General features: G+C 39.0%; 1 protein-coding gene and 1 long non-coding RNA gene across 2 annotated transcripts; both read right to left on the bottom strand.

Moving 5' to 3' along the window:
* Nucleotides 1-114: 114 nt before the first annotated feature.
* On the bottom strand, nt 115-10,777 carry LOC122314057 (MLP-like protein 34). Its single transcript, XM_043129439.1, has 5 exons — nt 10,547-10,777; nt 9,513-9,774; nt 1,586-1,609; nt 1,052-1,242; nt 115-657 (listed from the first exon to the last, which is right to left on the bottom strand). Exons 1-5 carry the CDS (start codon nt 10,731-10,733, stop codon nt 392-394), a joined length of 930 nt encoding a protein of 309 aa, XP_042985373.1. The 5' UTR covers nt 10,734-10,777; the 3' UTR covers nt 115-391.
* Nucleotides 10,778-14,248: 3,471 nt separating this feature from the next.
* On the bottom strand, nt 14,249-15,248 carry LOC122314075. The gene is made up of 3 exons (XR_006243594.1): nt 15,200-15,248; nt 15,007-15,091; nt 14,249-14,540 (listed from the first exon to the last, which is right to left on the bottom strand). It is a non-coding gene; the product is annotated as an uncharacterized LOC122314075 (long non-coding RNA).
* Between the last annotated feature and the right edge of the window lie 7,067 nt (nt 15,249-22,315).

Below are 22,315 nucleotides of genomic sequence, written 5' to 3'. Positions count from 1 at the left end.
ATAAAATTTGGGAAGGCTTGCTTTTGGACAGGTGACCGTAACTCTTTCTTACAAAAAAGAAAAAAATGGATATGTAATTGGAAAAACACTCACCACTTGCAACTTCTTAAAACATATTCCAAACGCCATATATAGGTTAATTTATTCAGAGTCAAATAGTATATATATCACCCATATATGCATAATAATACGGATGCCTGGAGGCTTCAGCAAGCCCATTGCATGCCCACACGAAACTAGAACTGCATATATATGTATATGTGTATATATATATATATAATATAGGATAGAACATTGCACCCCCAGACACTCAACCACTTACATATATATGTAGATGCACACGTACAGTACTGATCATGTGCTGCAACACAGCCATATTTTTGTTTTATCATCACTGGGAAAGGTGAGAGCCGATGTCTTTGCTGACATCAAGTACAAATTGCAGCAAAGTGTTGGGTTCTGGAACATCCGCGCTCAGCTTTTCAAATTCAAAGGTCCAATGAACCACGCTGCCCTCACTCTTTGGTGTGGCTTGAACCACGATTTTGAAGCTCTTGTACTCCTCCATCAGATCTCCCGCGACCACTTTGAATGTCACCGAGTGGTTTTTCTCATCTATTGCTTCCACTATCTCCTTTGCAACTTTAGCTTTCCCATCTATGATTTCATGTTGAAAAAATTAATTTAAGATACATCAGTACCCTGAAGCCCTCTCACACTCTCTCTCTCTCTCTCTCTCTCTCTCTCTCTCTCTCTCGCTATATATATATATAGAATCCTGAATGCTGAATCCTTCACAAATATGCACCCCTCACGAATGACAATTTATTTACCCAAGTTTTAAAACTAGAAGAAAAAATTTATGTAAAATCAACGATATATTTATGTGAAAATGCAAAACTCTATGCTAAAATCAACGTTATATTTGACAAATATGCCATTTAATATTGAAAAAAGAGAATCTGCATTTCGAACTCAACTAATGTAACAAAAATTGAGCGAAAACTGGGGTACTTTTTAGTGGTAAGATGAGCATATATAATTTGCTTACCATGTACATAATCCCAGTAGATGACAGAGCCCTCAGTGCCCCAGTCACCTTCATGCAAAGCACAACCCTGTATTTTCTCCGGGGAGGCATTGGAAACGTGGTGTGGTCGGCCGCTGAAGATCTCACGAAACTTCTCAGCTGGAGCCTTAATTTCTACCTCTCCCTCCACCTTACCAGACAGAGACATTTTTCTTTCAGATGTTGTTCCAAAATACTGATCAGAAACAGAGACTAGGATATTGTAATTTGCCTTGGTTGTAGAAAACAGCCATGCCAGCCCTTACGCTTAAATAGAAGATGATATCATGTATGAATAATAGAAAAACAAGATCCTAGCTATATCAGTGGTGACCATCCCCTGATCTGCTGTGCTTTAATTACAGAATATTATAAGCATGGTCCAATCCTCTCTGCCCATGACAAATTATGGATGGAGTTGTTGTATTTTTGTTTGACTTTAGAGACAATTGAGACTGTTTCAAGTGGGGTCTAGTTTATTACTGTGCCATATCTCATTATTTGGACCAATGGTACGTAACACGTACAGTAGTTTCTTTCCTTAGAAAATAAAAAGAAACCAGGGCCATATCTGAGTTGGGGATAATGGCCACATTAACTATTAGAACTACCAAGCTCTAGTCACAATATCGGATAATAAATACTCAAGAAACAAAATTAAGTGTGACAACAAACATAACCTACAGAATTACGCGCAAGAGTCTACTTAATTACTTCAATATAAATTGATCACAACAACTTGTTTCCCATATGTACGTTTGGATATATAGATTGATTTGGAAAGGAGGAATTGATCGATTTGAGCCTCAAAAATAATTATTCAAATACTCCATAGAGAGTTATTACACAAGACTTGTATCCACTTTATTGGGCAATATCCATCAGAGTATGATCACTAGCCTCCTTTGTCCTCATGGCATGGTGGGCATATCAAGCGCCTGTGTTGCACCATTCCATGCCAATCTGATGCACACAAGCTCTGCCTGTTTTTTCTCTCGATCTCTTTCCTCTCAACCGTGATGCCTCTCTCTCTCTCTCTCTCTCTCTCTCTCTCTCTCTCTCTCTCTCTCCATTTTTGACTTTTTTTCGACTATGATCTATTTAATGTCCTGTTTTGCAGCCCGAGCAGTATCACAGTAGCCCCAACTCTAGGGCCTGCAACAAAGAATGAGAGCAGGCTTCGGTGAGGTCCTGGGTCCCTCCGATGCCAAAGTCAATAAAGAGTTTGTAAGTGATGAAGAAAGCTAAGAGAAAGTCAAGAAGAAGAAGATTCCAGAGAGCCCTGGGTGGGATTACGGTATTTATAACTGGCTCGAATTTGGTTGCCAAGAGAAATCATGGGGTGTCAGGTAGTACTCAGGTCAAACATGCCACTAGCCTACTGCCATGGCAGCATGTTAGGCCATCCTATGGCTCATTAGGCAGTACACCGTTGCATGTTCAGGCTCCCTGACATACATTAAATGTAGTGTGTCTTTGGCCAGGTGGGCCCACTATAGGGCATGACGAGCCACCTGGGCTCTGGGGCAGTCGTCTATTTCATACCCTTTGGCAAGACTTAGTCGGCCATAGAGTTCCCAAGTGATCGCTACTTGTGGTGGGCTTTTAGATAGGGCCGGGTCTGGAGTTTGGATCTCTCCCGATGGGCAGGCGTGTTGTGGGCTCCGCACATGGCTCTCGTTTTGGTCCTCTGGTCTACTTTGGTTCCTGCTTGATGGTGCCTCGGCTCTTCTTGGGAAGGGCCAAGCTCACAGATCTCTAGCAGGTTGCCCACTCTAAAGGAGCGCGGTTTGACCTGTCTGTTGGAGTATTGTTCTGCCTTTCGCTTGTCATTTGCATCCCTGAGGGAATGGGACCAGCAATATCAGGCTCGGGTCACACTTGCAGCCAGCGCTCTTCCTCCCTGTGGCTCCTGCTAATTACTTCATGGGCCTCCGCTAGTATGTACTGCGCCTCGTCCTGTGAAAGGCAACTGATGAGTGGTTAGGATAAGCCTGCCTTGTCTAGAACCCCTTCCAGCAAGGTGAATCGAGCCACCTTGTTCCTAACCTTGCGTGCCCTCCTGTAGAAACTCTCTGATATCCGCGGCCCACTCGAGGGATGCTGGGGCAGTGACGGACACCTTGGCTTCAATGGACGAGGCGTTGACTGTTTTGATTACAGTGTGTTCTAGGTGGGACGCAGCCTTTGCCGGTCTGCCTTCTGATTCTCTTCTCTCGGGACTTGCCTAATGTGGAAATAGAGGAAGCTGTCGCATTCTTTGTAGACGAGCTGGAGATACTTCTTCAACTTCTCCCCTTCGTGGCATATTGTCCCAACACCTGGCTGACAACAACTTTGGAGTTGGTCCTTACTTCTACTTCTTTAGCCCCCAGTAACTAGGAGATTGACATCCCAGACAGAAGCGCTTCATACTCGACCTCATTGTTGGTTGCTTTGAAGGTGAGCTTGACCGCGTAGTTGTGCTCCTTTCCTTGTTTGGTCACTATGTGCACCCCTACACCCCCACCAGCCCTATAGGAAGATCTATCTATGTAGACTTGCCAAGACTTTTCTTAGGGTCCAAATGAGACTTCCTTTGGGAAGCTGGTGAACTCTGAGATAAAGTTCGCCAACATCGGTCCTATGATTGCGACGTGGGGTAGGAATTCCTTGTCTAATTTGCTGAGCTTGATTGCCCACTTGGCAAGCCTGCCTCGATACTCGGTATCCAACTTCTACAAGATCTTCTTGAGGGGGAGGTTAGTGAGCACTTTCATTGTGTGGGCTTGGACGTATGGCCTTAGCATGCTTTTAGCAACTACTAGTGTGAATACCAACATTTTGGTCCACAGATATCTTACTTCAGCTCCATGAAAGGCTCGGCACATGTAGTAGATAGGCCATTGCCCTTCCTCCGTTTCCTCGACCAGTACGGCTAATACAGCATGTGGGGACACGACTAGGTACATAGTCAAATCCTTACCTGGCTTGGTTTGGCTAAGGAGCGGGGCTAGGCCAGGTATCTCTTCAGGTCAGTGAAAGCCTCTTCACAGGCCGCATCCCATCCTTGGGCCCTCCTCTGAACTTTGAAGAATGGGAGACACTGGTTTGTCGACCAGGCAAGGAAGTGGTTTAAAGCTGCCACCTGGCCGGCTCGCCTCTGGACTCTGTAGAGTTTGCGGGGGGAGAGCATAGCCACTATTACTTCAACCTTTTTAGGGCCTTAATTCCCTTCTCAGAGACCTTGAACCCTGAGAACTTTCTTGACTCTACCCCTAGTGTGCACTTTGACAGGTTAAGCTTCATTTGGTATCGCCGGAGAACAACGAAGGCTTCATGAATATCTGTCAGATACTGCTCAGGCTTTTCTCTCTTGACATGCAGGTTGTCCACATATACTTCCATGTTCTAGCCAATCTGCTGTTTGAACATCCGGTTGACCAGTTGCTGGTATGTGGCGCCAGTGTTCTTGAGGCCAAACGACATGGCTCTATAGCAGTAAATCCCTTGGTCCTTGATGAATGTTGTCTTTTCCTCGTTGTCTAGGCTCATCTTGATCTAGTTGTACCCAGAATAGGCATCCATGAAGCTGAAGAGAGGATGTCTAGCTGTCAAGTCCACAATTAGGTCGAAGCGCGGTAGTAGGAAGCTATCCTTTGGGCAAGCTTTGTTTAGATCAATGAAGTCAACGCACATCTACCAATAAATCTCCGTTCACCTTCTTCACCAAGACCACGTTGGAGAGCCATTCTGGGTAGTAAGCTTCTCGGATGAACGCGGCTACTGGGAGACAGTCTACCTCCTCAGCTATTGTCATGTACTTCTTGGCATTGAAGTTTCATCGTTTTTTCTTGACCTTCCAAGCCGCTAGGTCGACGCAGAGCTGGTGTCGATGATGGAGTTGTCTATCTCGGGCATCCCTTCGTGACTCCAAGCGAACACATCTTGGTGCTCAATGAGAAGATGTTTCAGAGCTTACCTCAACTCGAGGTCCAGCTTGGGTCTCTATTGGTCGATGTTAGGTTCGACTTGCTAGAAAGCCTGTTCATCTCGGATCTCTTGATCCCACTTGGCCAAGACGGGCTGTCTTTTAGGCCTCTCCAACTGTGGTGACCACCCTAACTTCATGTCTCAGCTCCCAAGCATAGCACTCTGAGTGGACCTATTCGCCGTAGACTTCTCCCACTACTAGGTCCATAGGGTACTTCATTTTGAGGTGGTAGGTGGAAGTTACTACCCTCAAACTATACAGGGTGGGATGTCCAAGTATGACTTTGTACGAGGAGGGATTTCTAACGACCAAGAAATTGGTCATCGTTTTAGCGGTCCTAGGGGCCTTTTAAGCCAAGATGGACAGGGTGATATCTCACATCGGTTGAATAATGTCACCCATGAAGCCTTTGAGCGACACAGGACTGGTTGTAGCCGTGCATGACTGATCTCACTTATGAAGAAGGCTTCCTAGAATAGGATGTCCACTGAACTATCGTTGTCGACCAAGATTCTCTGAGTCATAAAGTTTGCAATTTGCATCGTTATTACCAACACATCATCGTGTAGGTAAAGGATACCTATCCGTCTATCTCACCGAAGGTTATTATGGCACCACTAGAGTGCTATCGAGCTTCAACAGAGGCTCTCCCAATAGTGAACAACTCTTCATAGCATGCTCACCTAGCATGATCCCTCTGGGCCAACGAAGTGGTTCCTCCTGTGTATCCCTTGCCGATCATGCAGATCTCCTCGATTGGACCATCTACCCTTAGGGGGCTCTTGTGGCATGGGCTCTTTCGAGCCTCCATCCTCGCTTCATGCCTTCCCGGGCTTATACCCCGCCAGGGGCCTATACGCCCCACCTTTGCGTTGGTCTTACTGGTCCTCTAACATACACCTCTGGCCCCGCAGGTCCTATTCCCTTTTTCTTTTTAGAGCATAGCAATCTTTGGTGCTGTGTCAGCCCTCCTTGCCTTGGCCTGACTCCCTTTGCAGGCACTATTCTCAATCCCCTTCTACTTCCAAATTCAAGTGAGCATGGGGCCCACAGCAAGACCTAGTTGTGGCTTCTCTCTTTTTCTTTGTGTCTAGCGCTCCTCTTTTTCCCCCTTCACAGCCGTGACTTTCTGTTTGTCCAACTATCTTCCAATTTGCTTGCTCCATCTCGGACCTTGGCGGAGCCATTAGGGCCTCAAAGGTGTCTTCAACGTTGAAAAATATGTCTGCCCGATCCAAAAACTTCCTTAGTGTGGTGGGAGTTCTTCGTGCTATTTCTACCATGAATGGGTTCTGTGGCCAGATTCCCCCCAGTAGGGCTACCAAGGTGATATTCTTGTCTTGGTCTTCTGTGGTCATGTGTTCCTGATTGAACTAGGAGAGGTATGTTCTCAGGCTCTCGTTGTCCCATTGCTTCACCTTCAGGAGATAAGTAGCCAGTCATCTCCTCTTTCAGCTCCCCATGAATTTCGTCATGAAGAGGCAGGCCAGTTTGTCAAACTAGGTCCGGACGGCTCCTTTCAGGTTTAAAGGGAAGGCTTGGCAGGCAATCTCCTCCAGGAAGTCGTGCAAGGTTATGTGGACCTTGAGTGTTTCCAGGTGCTCCAACTGGTCCTTAGATTTGTCATACACCTCCATCTGAGGGACTTTGAACTTGGGCGGGAGAGGTATTGCCATAACTCCTGCATTGTACGATAGATTGGTACTGATGAGTAGTTGATCCACAGTGGACGGTCTTCCCATCTGCTTGGCTATCTCCTCGTATTTGTCCCTGAGCTCTTGGAACTCGAGGTGCATCTTGTGCCTTTCTTCTTTTTTCATGGTGTTTGTACGGGCACGCTGTGACTTAGTGTGCTTGCTATCGTAGGGTTCACCTCCACCAACCAATTCTTCGTTGGTTCTCTTGAGCACTGCATTCTCTTGGCAAAGCATTCTTGTTAACTCCATGAGCTTCTTTATCGTCTTCTTCATTTCTGCAAGTCTTGCCTCCATTGCTCCATTCCGGTTCGCCTCTTTCTACATGGTTTGGGACCATGTTGCTGCCAGCATGCGAAGTACACACTTTTATAGAAAGATTCCACAGACGGCGCCATTATTAATGTTGTGCTTCGTAGCTCGAGCAGTATCATAGTATAGCCCAAACTCCAAGGCTTGCAACAAAGAAGGAGAGCGGGCTCTAGTGAGGTCTAGGGTCCCTCCGATGCCAAACTCAGTAAAGAGTTTGTAAGTGATGAAAACTAAGAGAAAGTCAAGAAGAAGAAGAGTTCAGAGAGTTTCCCCTTGGGTGGGATTAGGGTATTTATACCTGGCTCGGACTCGAGTCAGACCTACCACAACCCTCCTACCATGGCAGCGTGTTAGGCCGAGGTTGTGCCATCCTATAGTGCCTTAGGCAGCACATCGTTACATGTTCAGACTTCTTGACATACATTAAATGCGGCGTGTCTCTAGCCAAGCGTGCCCAGTATCAGACATGCCCAACCACCTCGGCTCTAAGGCAGTTGCCTGTTTTGTACCCTTTGGCAAGACTCGGTTGGCCACCAAGTTCTTGGGTGATCACTGCTCGTGATGGGTTTTTAGACCCGGTCGGGCATGGTGTTTAAGTCTCTCCCTATGGGCAGGCGCATTGTGGGCTCAATACATGGTTCTCGTTTCGGTTCCTTGGTCTGGTTTGGTTATCGCCTGATGGGCTTGGGCCTTCTAGCTCCCTAAGGCTCGATCCTATCGTGCCTGGGCTCTTCCGGGGAAGGGCCCCCCCTCACAAATCTCTACAAGACATGCATGTCATTCAAGAAGATCACATTTTGATCAAACTGTTAATTTGCATTTGATCAACATTAGATGTTCTTCCGGTTTATAATAGTTATTATCAAATTCATGCATTTTTGTTTTTGGTTAGTTTCATCTATGTTTGTTCAATGGTTTTTATGAGATATATGTACTCCCTTATTATGGAATGCACATTACATTTTGCTTTAGAGAAAGTATATATATGTTTAGTTGATTTTACAGAGCTTACGATTTGCAACTTATGACTCTTTAATTACATAGTCTAGATAAGATGTTTTTTTGAAAATTAAATAAAATATTTTTATAATATGATTTTTTTTAATATTAATTTTATTTAGAAATTTGTAAATATTAAATTATTAATTATATTTTATATAAAAATTTAAAAAGATTATAACAATTAAATAAAATAAAATATATAATTTAATATTTAATAACCAAACGAGACCTAATTACTAGAGTATATGCAGCCCATCGCCCAAGTGAAAGCTGATAATTAGTTAAAGAGGATGAAAAAGAAAGTACGCATCTTTAAGAAAACAAATGAAGGATTTTTTTTTTTAGGCCATGTTTGTTAATTGGAATAAGATTCCTTCGTTACTATTTATTATTTATAAAATATTTATTATTATTTTACTATTATTTATTACTTATTTACTATTATTTATATATCATTTCAGCATTTAAACACGATATTACTCTTCTAATGTTTCAGTTTTACCCAATCACATCTAATGTTTGTGATCGGAGAGGCTGCCAATTATGAGAAAAATTTAATGGATGCCTCTGTAGAGTTAATTAGACACTAGAAGAACTGGATCGTACAAAGAGATTTTTCGTCGGAAATTTTTTTGGACTGTGTCATTGGATTTACGATCATTATTTTAACAGTTGACTTTGAGAAGTTGCAGAGTTTAAAAATAATTTACATTTTTTTTTTTTTTTTACAGTTATTAACGGCTCTTTGGCTTATTTTTACGGTAGAGTTGAAATAATTCAATTTTTTTTTTTTTTAATGTCTTTGGCTTATTTTATTGAAGTTGAGATCATTTATTTATTTTTAGCAGTATTAATGTCTCTTTGAGAGTTTAGATATTTCATATTTTTTTCAATTTTTTTTTATTACTTGTCATTTTAATTTATTGAGTCTTCTTCCACCGTAGAGCCTTAGATAGCCACCTAACTCGGTTAGTGGAAAAGTTGGCTCTTATTATAAGTTGATTGAACGTTATACAAATTATATAATTTAATAATGAATCAATGATTATAATTGAAAACAACCAGCCATTTAATAAGCAAATCGAGATGATGAACTCAAATTTAACAAAGTTTTGATCCAGGCTGCATAGGCATATATATTACGGATATATAATTGGATAAACACTCAACACAGCTTGCAACTTCTTAAAAGATATTCCAAACACCATATAGGTTTTATTCAGGGATCAGATACTACATATATATCACCCATATATGCATAATCATACAGTTGCAGGCTTCAGCAAGCCCACTGCATGCCCACACGAAATTGAAACATACCTGCACATATATATATATATATATATATAGGAGAGAACATTGCACCCCCAGACACTCTCAACCTCTTACATATATATGTAGAAGCACACGTACAGTACTGATCATGTGCAGCAACACAGACATATTTTTGTTTTATCATCACTGGGAAAGGTGAGAGCCGATGTCTTTGCTGACATCAAGTACAAATTGCAGCAAAGTGTTGGGTTCTGGAACATCCGCGCTCAGCTTTTCAAATTCAAAGGTCCAATGAACCACGCTGCCCTCACTCTTTGGTGTGGCTTGAACAACGATTTTGAAGCTCTTATACTCCTCCATCAGATCTCCCTCTACCACTTTGAATGTCACCGAGTGGTTTTTCTCATCTATTGCTTCCACTATCTCCTTTGCAACTTTAGCTTTCCCATCTATGATTCCACGTTGAAAAGATTAATTTAAGAGATCAACATCAGTACCCTGAAGCCCTCTCTCTCTCTCTCTCTCTCTCTCTCTCTCTCTCTCTCTCTATATATATATATATATATACACACATATACATATAGAATCCCCTAATCCTTAACAAATATGCACCGTACCCCTCGCGAATGGCTCAAAATAACGGGCACTATATATATGATCGAGCAAACACGTACGTTCCATCGATCCAGAAGTTATTATATGTATATTGGAATCTTTTACCAAAAGAACAGCAAAGTAAGTAATTTTGTCCAGAAGAGAAGAGAATCATCCTGATACTTATAAAAAGAGGTTCCGAAAACTCTAGGTAGCTAGACGTTATAAGTCTTAGCTGAAAAGCACGTGTGTATTCTTAATATATATACAAGTACGTGCTATGTTTTCTTCATTAATTGCTTAATTTTTTCGTTCTCGGATAGTATTTCTTATAGGGTTGGAAGTCATAATATTTAGGAGAGAAAAACACTACTCGTATGGAAGTCGAGAAAGAAAAAGGGTTGAAGAGTAGCTAGTTTCTGTTAATTATGGATTTATTTACCCGAGTTTTAAAACTACAAGAAAAAAGTTATGTAAATTCAACGATATATTTATGTAAAAATGCTAAAATCAACGTTATATTTAACAAATATGCCATTTAATAATATTGAGAAAAGAGAATCTGCATTTCAAACTCAACTAATGGGTACGTTTTAGTGGTAAGATGAGCATATATAATTTGCTTACCATGTACATAATCCCAGTAGATGACAGAGCCCTCAGTGCCCCAGTCACCTTCATGCAAAGCACAACCCTGTATTTTGTCAGGGGAGACATTGGAAATATGGTGTGGTCGGCCGCTGAAGATCTCACGAAACTTCTCAGCTGGTGCCTTAATTTCGACCTCTCCCTCCACCTTACCAGACAGAGACATTTTTCTTGCAGATGTTGTTCCAAAATACTCAAAAAACAGACTAGGATATTGTAATTTGCCTTTGTTGAGAAAACAGCTATGCCGGCCCTTACGCTTAAATAAAAGACGATATGTATCATGTATAATAGAAAAACAAGATCGATCCTAGCTATACCACCATCCCCTGCTGCGCTCTAATTACAGAATAATATATATACATGTATTTTTGTTTGACTTTAGAGACAATTGAGACTGTTCCAAGTGGGTTTAGTTTATTAGTTGGCCATATCTCATTATTTGGACCTTTCTTACTGCAACTCATGCAACATGATTTGCGTGACCGATTATTATTATTTTTATATTTGAAAGATTTAAAAACCAATTAAAAGGTTAAAAAAATGCCCTTATAATATGTATCACGATAAATTAATCAGACCATAGGGCCGTACATAAGTCTTGTATATAATTCGCTTAATTAATTAATATTCGGTAAATAACACGTACAGTAGTTTCTTTCCTTAGAAAATAGAAAGAAATCAGGGCCATATCTGAGTTGTGAATCAGAGGCCGGCTATATCTGAGTTGTGGATAATTGGCCACATTAACATTAAATATTGTGAAATACTTTGGGACCGAATTTGGGTCCGAAGTAGTGTCTGAATGGTTTTTATTTTTTATTATTTTATTTTAATTTATTTTTAACACAATGATTAAAAAAGTAGTTTTGAGTGATGTGAATTTTTTTATTTTTAAAAAAATATTTAAGAATATAAAAAGATGAATGAAAAAAAAAAAACTCAACTTATTCGGTGGATTTTTGGGCTACATCCACACCTACATCCTTATGTAGATGTAGCTCCACTCTTAGATATTAGAACTATCAAATCATTACATATTGCTTTAGAAAAAGTATATATATGTTTAGTTGATTTTACAAAGGTCACGATTTGCAACTTAAATTCTTGCTGGAGCTGATCATACAAAATCATCTTCCTTGTGACCATCAAGACATAAGTAGCTGCCAAGAGTCTAATAGCTTGATAGCATATGATCCGATTTTTCATGTAAAAAATCTGGATTATTCGAAACCCCGACTCCTATATCAAGAAAAAAAAAAAAGAAAAAAAAAAAAAAAGAAAGAGACACATTAATTAGTACCCATTGAAAATGTCATTGATGTGTCTTTCTCTTTTATTTGGCGTGCGTCTTCCATCGGCCACAAGCCCCTTAAAATCTCCACGAAAAATTGATTAGCCAATAAGTATATATTGTGTCCACTTACTGGTGTAATAGACTAATAGTAATATAAATAGATTAATCGCAGTTTACTCTTTTCGGAATATATATATATATATATATTTAAAGTCTCTTTATTTTTTATTTTTTAAAGTCTCTTGCAATACCAAAATCTCACTCATTACAATATTTAATATCGTTAAGACCAATATTCATAATTTGTAAAGGTTCTTCTTCTAACCTGCATATTCTTTCCTCAGTTTGCAGTAATGTCTTTCCTCAGACAAAATCTCTGATCATGATGATTCCTAGACCCATCTTCATGTAAGTCTATTTTTTTTTTTTTTTTTTAAAAGAAACATGTATGGTGTATTCATGTGTTAATCAAATTGCAGTACAACTTATCAAATATAACATTTTTCAGTACCTCCTTAAGATGATCTTCCAACCAAACTGATTCTTCACCTACATTTAATGCCATCTTTGCAAGACTATGAGCAACACTATTAAAAGATCTCTTCACATATGCCACTGTCCAGTTCCTTCTGTTGTTCAATACAACTTTTAATCCTCGATCAGTTGACCATGCCATTCCCAACTCACTTCTGAACTATTAACAGCGTTTACAACAATTAATGCATCACCCTCCAGTTGTACATTCCTGAAATTGAGCTCATCACATAACTTCATGGCCCTCCATAGAGCAAAGACTTCAGCTATAACATGATTAGAAACATATTCTTTCGGATAGCATGGAGATACTAGTACCTCTCCATGACTGTCTTTGATCACTATCCCAATCTCACCTCTATTTTCACTAGATTTCAAAGCCGCACTTTAGTTAACCTTCACTATATCTCCCATAGGTAATTTCCAATGAGAAGAGTTGCTACCAAGTGTTTCACCATTTTTCTGAACTTTGCCTTACTTAACTTGTGCCAACTGATACTCTGACAAACATTCAATAGCTTTGTTAAAAACTAAATTGGGTCCGTCAAACTTATTTTCAAACACCAACCCATTTCTTCCTTACAAAACTCCTCTCAGCACCACAACCATTACCTCTATCTGATCTTGGGACAGTTTTGAATACCAGTCAGACCAAAGTTCAAAAAAATCCTTTTCACTACTTTGCTATTTCTGCACTGGACTCCTTTCACAAGCCCAAACATCACTTGCCCCATTACAACTCCACAAAGCATGACATACAGACTCATCCATGTTCTTACAAACTGGACAAGAAGCTTCTTTTAGGATAACTCTTCTCATTAAATTCATCTTAGTTGGTAGACAATTATTTATAGCCTTCCAAACAAAGATTTTAACTACCCCTGGGATATTCATTCTCCACAGCCCTTTCCGTACCTCACTTGACCTACTTGAAACTTTCCCTTTCTCCCTTCTTTTCCTATTAATTTCAAAATGATATGCACTTCTCACACTATTCATACTATTCTTTGAAAATGCCCAAATCTGTTTATCAGGAAGCCCAGAGAAACTGACAGGTAATTTACAGATTATTGAAGCCTCATACTCATTAAACACTTGCTTCACTAGTTCAACATCCCATTCCCTACTATAAACTTTTATCAACTCCTCCACCTTTACTTCAACATGCAAAATATTGATTGGTGATTGAATTCTATAAGTAACAGCCATAGGTAGGGGAGAGATCGGTCCGGTCCGGTCCGGTCCGGTTCCGGGGGGTTTGATGGACCGGACCGGACCTATTCGGTCCAGGGATTCCCTACCCTGGACCGGACCGAATCTCAATGGAACCGGGCGGTCCGGTCCCATTCGGGACGGTCCGGTCCGGTCGGTCCAATCGGTCCGACCGGACTCCAAATGGGCCAATGGCCCAATTTTTTTCTTACATCAATTTCGGCCCAACAATTAAAATCCACTAATAATTTATCTAATTTGAAGCCCAAAATACCAAAAAAATACTTAGAAAGAAAAATAAAAATAACCATTAAAAAAAATTATCTATATACAATAAATTTGAATAAAATATTTTACTACCAAATGAAGAAAAATTTCTATATACGTTCCAAACAATTTAAAGATCAATCAATTATAGTATATACTATTTAATATTTATCATATATCTAAAAAAGGAAAGAAAGCTCTTCTAACAAGAGAAAAATATAGCAAAAATCGATTTTCATGTATCTTACTTTACATACATGATACATGGTACATCAAATTATTACAATCTGCATTCTAAAAGGCCAGAAAAATAAAAATCCATTCCCAAGCAATCTGCAAGCATATTTAAAAAATTCAAACCTGCAAGCATATTTAAAAACTAAAAATTAAAAAGTCTTAAAAAAAAGAACTATCAAAGATTAGAAGTTATATTTAATAATTTACATCAAAAGCACTGATGCACAGTGCACTATAACAGACTAACACTAGCATAAATTACGTAAAAAATAAAAAAAGACCAACAGTAGCATCTAAAAGTTAACATAATTACATCAAAACAAAATACAAATTATACAATTAGGTAATTGTTTAATCAGTCCCTGACTATTAGCAAATTCCTCACGATCAATTTCTCCATCAAGGTTGAGATCACGATTCACAGATCTGCAGATAAAAAAGTAAAAAACCAAGGCGTTAACCTATTGGTGAACATAATAAAAATCAACCTTTAAACATTAGGTTAGTCTGTTATAAAATAAATCAACTCAGTTGGTGCAGCACTTGAGTTGGTACAAAACAAGATGATATTGGTGAACATAAAATAAATCAACCTTTAGTTAGCCTTTTACACAAGCTGTAACTGAGTCTTTTTACCATGCACTTCTTCAAAGTGCAGCAATTAATGACACAAGACCTAGATAAGATGGTTTTAGGAGAGGATTAATGACACAAGGCCTTGATATGTACAGAATCACTATAAAACAAGATGTTTATTGAGTTTAACTTGTGAATTTTTCAAGTATTAAAGTCCAAATATAATAGAGAAGCAGATTTTACAAACAAATCACATCTAGAAAGAAATAAAATTGGGAAAAATAAATATAGATTTTAAACAGAATTCATGTCTTACATGATTACATCAACATTGGGTTAAGACTCGGTAGCCATTTCATTTGATCCTTCTGCAGAATAAGCCAATTCCCCAACAAGTTCTCCTTCAATCCATAAAACTTTAATACAAAACAAATGAAATAAAGTTAAAATAATATAGAAGATAAAACAAAATATACCACAAAATAAATCAAAGTTAATTGATTACATACCCATATCTATCTGCTTCTCAAATTCCTCCACTTCATCCATTAAAGTCCTAAAGCTTATTGGAGTAGAGGAAGAACGGAGCCAATTTTGTGCACATATGAGAGCCTCAACCATCATCGGATTTAAACTACTTCGGAAAGGGTCAAGTACACGACCTGCAGTGCTGAATGTAGATTCAGAGGCCACAGTAGATACCGGTATTGCAAGTACATCATGTGCAACCTTTGAAAGTATGCGATATCTAACTGAATTCACCTTCCACCAATTTAGTAGGTCAAAATTATCACCTTCATCCTCACATTTTTCAGCTAGATATCTATCAACCTCTGACCTGCTTTCCAAAGAGTCTTCTGACTGTAACTCTTGCTTAAATTGGGCCATCAATGCAGCATGTCTATTCATAGACTGAGTTGTGGAAGGACTCGCATCTTCACGTGGGGAACTTGTGCGTTGAGGAGAACTCCCTTCTTCATTTTGGATGTATGCCTCATACATGTGGATAAATGCATTTTTCACCTTCCAACTCATATCAATGATTTTTGATTGATCATATGCATACATTTTTCTCAACCCAAAGTCAAGATATCGCATCTTGTAACGAGGATCAAGAACAATCCCAACGTACAACAGCATATTCTGATTATCCATATTCTCCCAATACTTTTCAAACTTTCTCTTCATATTTGAGGCCATTAATCCCACCACGGGACTTCCTTCTTCACACTCTATGTTAATGGCATTTTTAATATTCACCAACTCCGAAAAAAAGGTATTGCAAGTTACATACTCACCTCCCGAGAAGCGTAAAGTTGCATCATGAAATAATGCAAGAAACTTCTCAAACAACCGTACCTTATCCCAATCGGATGCATTGGGAGGCCCTAACTTCTTTGACTTTCTTCTAGTTACCACATCACCTTCATCATCGTCATCATCATCATCTCCAATACTACTTAAAAAGCACATATCTTCTTCCTCCAACTGATCAAAAGCTTTTCTAAATTTCCCAGCCCTCTCCAACATAAGATAGGTGGAGTTCCACCTAGTCGGTACATCTAGGCAAACATGACTTTTGCATTTAATCTCTTCCAATGCCAGACACTTCTTAAATGTATCCCACCTTTGAGGGGAGGATTTAACATACTTCACAACACCCCTCACCTTCGCAATAGACTCCTCATACTCTTTCAATCCCTCACGCACAATTAAATTTAGAATGTGTGCACAACATCGAACATGCAAGAATTCATGTTCCAAGACCGTATCCCTCCTATACTTGGTTTTTTTTTTTTCAAATAAGAAATGACCCCATTATTAGAACTTGCATTATCAAGAGTGATAGCAAGTATTTTCGGTCGCCCCCAATCATGCAAACACAACTCTATGCCCTTACCAAGTGTATCACCCTTGTGATTTTCAACCAAAGAAAAGGAAAAAATCCTCTTATGTAACTTCCAGTCATCATTAATAAAATGTGCTGTGAGACACATATAATTAAGATTTTGCACGGATGTCCATGTATCCGTGGTGAGGGAAATTCGTTGCCCTCGAAGAGCACTTTTTAATTTTATTTTTTCACTGATAAACAAATTAAAACAATCCTTCGCAATCGTCCAACGGGATGGAATCCCTACCCACTTAGGGCAAACCACAAGCATAAACTTTCTAAAACCCTCCCCTTCAACAAACCTAAATGGCAACTCATCAACAATAATCATCTCTGTCAAGGCTTGTCGGCAAGCCTCAACACTAAATGAAATGGGCACAAGTCCCCCACCACCACTACCTCCCTCCATTTTCCAACCTAGAGTCGTCTGGGACTTATCCGTATTCTTAAATGGACCTTTCTTACATTGCTTCTCAATGTGATGCTTCATAGACTTTGTACCATTGATCTTTGTATCACACGCATACGAAGCACCACAGTAATTACATGCAGCCCTAGGTTTAGTGGGATCCCCTTTTGATATTCTTGTAAAGTGATCCCAAACCATTGACCTAACTCTACCACTTTGTGACCCACCAATGTTAGATTTATCACTTACATTGGGTGGGGGTGGGGGTGGGGGCGGAGGCATACCAGGGCTTTGTATTGACTCTTGCACCTCATTGGTTGAAGTTGACGAATCCATCTAGAAAAATAAACAACCAACAATTAGTGTAATAAGTTTTTCTAGAACAATTGGCTGTCCGTAGCCTGGAAACAACCCTAATATCCACCACTATCCAACACACAAACAACCCTAATATCCATCCAGGCATCCACATTGGCTTCATCAAAGCCATCTTCAAAAATTGATGAAAAGTACAAGTTTTCCATAAATCTAAGACCTTTCTATCCATAATCCCACATTGGATTAGCCATTTGATTCATCAAAATGATAATATAAATTTATTTTTATAATAATAATTTTATAAAAAAAATAAGATTTTTCAGTTCGCTCGAGCGGAATGTCGAGCGAGAGTCGAGCGCTCAACTCTGCCTGAGTTCGCTCGAGCGGAATGTCAAGCGAGAGTCGAGCGCTCAACTCTGCCTGATTGCGCTCGAGCAGAATGTCGAGCGAGAGTCGAGCGCTCAACTCTGCCTGAGTTCGCTCGAGCTGAAAGTCGAGCGAGCGTCGAGCGCTCCACTCTGCCTGGGTTCGCTCGAGCGGCAAGTACGCGAGGCTCGAGCGAACCCATCTGTTTTCCAGAAATGGGCACAAGTCGCCAATGCTCTAAAATCCACAACTATCCAGCACACAAACAAGCCTAATATCCACAACTATCAAGCAAATTAACAAAAATAATAACTAATAGGTAAGATATAAAAATAATAGAGAGAGAGAGAGAGAGAGAGAGAGAGAGAGAGAGAGAGAGAGAGAGAGAGAGAGAGAGAGAGAGGGCACCTCGTTTGAGATGCGACGGAGGGGCAAGTGGGCAACGGCACAGCGTCGGCAATGGGTTACGGCTTGGAGGGGATGCGCACGGCACGGGGCTAGGGTCTGTAGAATCAAGTGAGCGTCGACTGAGAGTTGAGAGAGAAAGTGAAGAGTGAAGACTGAAGGAGGAGTGGAGGGAATCGGGGGGGAGGGGGGGGGGGGGAAGGGAAATTATGTGCTGAAACGGCGCCGTTTCAGCACATAATTTCAGAAAAAAATATATGGGTTGCGTGAAACGGCGCCGTTTCACACAACCCATATAACTTCTTCTAAAATCTAATTCTAAATAATAAAAAAAAATTAATAAGTTGGTAAAAATATATTTAAGTTAGTAAAAATAAAATTAGGTAAACTATTTAATGTGTATTATTTAATTAAATCATTAAAAAAATCACTAGTTAATTGTTAATTTAGTTAATTATTAGTTATTACTAACTTAGAGAGTTTTTTTTTGTTTTTGAAATTTACTAACTTAGTAATTTACTATTATACTAATACTATTAGTCTATTAGTAATTTAGTATATAGTAAATTAGTAATATTTATTAACTTATTTACTATAGTCTAATAACTAGATAGTCTAGATGTAATAACTAGTAACTAATAATATTAATATGTAATAACACTAGTTAGTAGTTACACTAGTACTAATAGATAATAACTTAAATATATTAATTTAATATATAACTAATAGTATACTATAATTACTATTATATATATTAGTAATTTACTATATACTAAATTACTAATAGACTATTATACTAATATAGTAATACTATTAGTCTATTAATATATAGTAAATTAGTAATATTTATTAACTTATTTATTATAAGTTTATAAATTATAACTAATAACTAGATGTAAATATCATGTAATACTAATAACTAGTAGTCATTTATTAATATAGACGGTTAGTGATTTAGTCTTAGTCTTAGTAAGTTAGTATAAATATTATTATATTAGTATTATTGTATTAGTATAAAATTATATATATTAATAATTAGTATGATAAATATTAGCCTATTAGGTAAGATAAAAATTATAAATAATTATATACAATTATAAAAATTATAAATAATTATATATAATTATAATTATTATATAAATAATAAAATATATTAATATTCATTCGGTTCGGTTCGGTCCGGTCCGGGGCAAAACCCCCCTGAATCGGGACCGAACCGAAACCTATCGGTCCAGAGAAAATAGGACCGAAACCGACCGGACATTCTACCGGTTTGGTTCGGTCCGGACCGAAACTGTCGGTCCGGTCGGTTTTGCCGGTCCGGACCGTCCGATACTCTCCCCTAGCCATAGGTATCCACCTATCTTCTCAAATCCTTATACACTTCCCATCACCAACTCTTCAAACCAACCTTACTTCAACAAATTAAGAGAACTCCACAAACTTCTCCATATCACAGAGGGTTTAAACCCTAAAGAAGAGTGTAATATATCTGAATGTTTGAAATATTTATCTTTCAAAACTATAGCTGCCATAGAAAAGGGATTCATCATCACCCTCCAACATTGCTTTGCAAGGAGTGCTTGATTAAAAGCTTCCAACTCTCTAAAGCCCAAGAATTCATCACATTTTGACATTCTCATCTTGGCCCAACTCTTCCATTGTATTTTGTTATCTTTTTGTTTAAAACCCCACCAGAATTTAGCCATTTGAGATGCTATCTCCTTACACAATCTTTTTGGCAATCTAAATACACCCATATAATAGGTAGGAATAGCTTGAATAACTACCTTCAATAGCACTTCTTTCCCCGATGGAGAGAGGAATTGATTCTTCCAATTACTTAACTTTTTCCACACATGATCTTTAAGAATGCTAAAAGATTGATATTTAGACCTACCGACCATAATTGGCAGGCCTAAATATTTTACACAGTTGTTCTGCACATGAGACCCACATTCCTTAACAATTGCATTCCTCACATACAAACCAACTGCAGGACTAAATAATATAGTTGTCTTGTGCTTATTAAGACTCTGGCCAGATGTCTTCTCATATACCTCCAACATCCCACTGATTTTCCTCCATTCCATCTATGTAGCCTTCCCAAAAATTAAGCAATCATCTGCAAATAGCAAATGAGTCAACTTAACCCCACCTCGAGCCACTGCCACCCCTTTAAGTTCACCTTTTTGTTTTGCCTTTTCAAGCATTGAACTTAATCCCTCAACACATAGGAGAAAAAGGAAAGGAGACAGTGAATCTCCTTGCCTTAATCCTCTAGTAGGAATAATGAACTGACCTGGCCTTCCATTCACAAGAGTAGAGCATAAGACACTGAAGAAATGGAATTCATGATCAATTCTGTCCATCTAGTCCCAAAACCAGGTTTTCTCATTACTGCTTCTAGGTATCCTTATTCCACCTTATCATTGGCTTTAGAGATGTCAAGCTTCACAGCCATGCTTCCCACCCTACCCTTCTGTCTACACTATATAGAATGTAACACTTCAAAAGCCGCAATAACATTGTCAGATATCAACCTCCCAGGAATGAAGGCACTTTAACATCTTGAAATGATCTCATCCATTACCTTTTTAAGCCTATTTGCAAGGGTCTTTGCAATGATCTTATAAAATATATTGTAAAGACTAATAGGTCTAAATTCATTAATACTCTTTGGATCTTTAACTTTGGGTACCAATGCTATAAAAGTCTAATTAACAACCCCTTGTAAACTGCCTCCATTTAAAAATTTTAACACAGCATCACTCACCTCATTTCCCACCACATGTCAAAATTCTTAGAAAAAATAGGCCCCAAAGCCATCAGGCCCTAGAGCTTTCAAAGGCCCCCCATCATTTTTAGTACAATCTCCACTTCTTCTCTTGTAAAAGTCTTCTCAAGAAAATTATTCATAGCTTCTAACACTCTCGGCTCTATCTCAGCAATGCATTAGTTTATGAATTCTACTGATGGCTTGGCACTAGAGTAAACCTTAGAAAAATGATCTCAAAAAGCCACTGCAATACCCTCCTCATCCTCCCTCAGAACTAATTGACCATCTAGGATTGATACAATTTTATTTCTTTTCCTTCTTTGATTGGCACACTCATGAAAGAATCTAGTGTTTTTATCCCCCAAAGTATACCAATTCCTTTTAGCACTTGTCTCCATTTAATATCTTCCTGTTCCAATAATAAACCAACCTTCTCTTGCAGCAGCTTCATCTCAACCATATTTTCCTAAGACATATTCCCTTGCAACACCTTGATCTTCTTTGAAATCAGGTCTATCTCTTGGACTCTCCCATTGTCTTTTCTTTTGAAACAAGATGATAAAGAATTACTGCAAAATTGTAGTCCAGTTTGGACTCTCTGAATAGGTTCTTTCACTAACAGTCCTCTCTCCCAACCTTGCTTAATAATTTGTTCACAGCCATCCTGTTTCATCCAATAGGCCTCAAACCTGAAAGGATAATTCTGTCTTCTCCTCCAAGGCTCTCCTTCAGTAATAGAAAGCAAAATAGTCTTGTGATCAGAGCATCTTCCAGTCAGCACCTCTACTTTCATCTCCTTAAAAATAGATATCTATTTGTCATTAGCTACAAACCTGTCTAATCTTTTCTTTGTAAAGGTAAGATCATCATGCCTATTAGACTAGGTAAAAGCACTGCCTCGAAAGCCAATATCACCCAAACCACAATCCTCCAATGCATTCCTAAACAAATTGAGTTGACCATCTGGTCTTCTCTTGCCTCCCACCTTCTCATTTTGCCACCATATCTCGTTGAAATCTCCCCCTATACACCAAGCAGTACCATTATCAGGCTTTAATTGCCTTAATAACTCTCAAGAAAGCCATTTTTTCCTTGTTTCCAGATGCCTATAAAAACCTGTAAATTGCCAATCCCATCCTTTCTTCTCACCTTTAACCATCACACTTATATGCCAGCTTGAGTAATTAATCACCTCTACAGCATTCTCATATCTCCATAGCAGGACCAAACCTCCTCTCCTCCCATTAAAATCCACAACAAGGCATCCTTCCATGCCTAGTCTTCCCTGTAAGTTTGAAATTTTATAAGATCTAGTTTTTGTTTCACAAACAAAACCAAAGTGGGCCACTTATCCTTAACCAGTAGGCTAAGATCCTGAACTGTCCAAGGGTTCCCAAGCCCTCGGCAATTCCAATATATAATATTCATAATGCCAGGTGGTGGCTACTAAGATG

The sequence above is a fragment of the Carya illinoinensis genome, chromosome 6, assembly GCF_018687715.1.
Source record: "Carya illinoinensis cultivar Pawnee chromosome 6, C.illinoinensisPawnee_v1, whole genome shotgun sequence".
NCBI classification, from domain to species: Eukaryota; Viridiplantae; Streptophyta; class Magnoliopsida; order Fagales; family Juglandaceae; genus Carya; species Carya illinoinensis.
The sequence above is the reverse complement of the archived record's forward strand: the minus strand, read 5'-3'. Positions and strand labels throughout refer to the sequence as shown.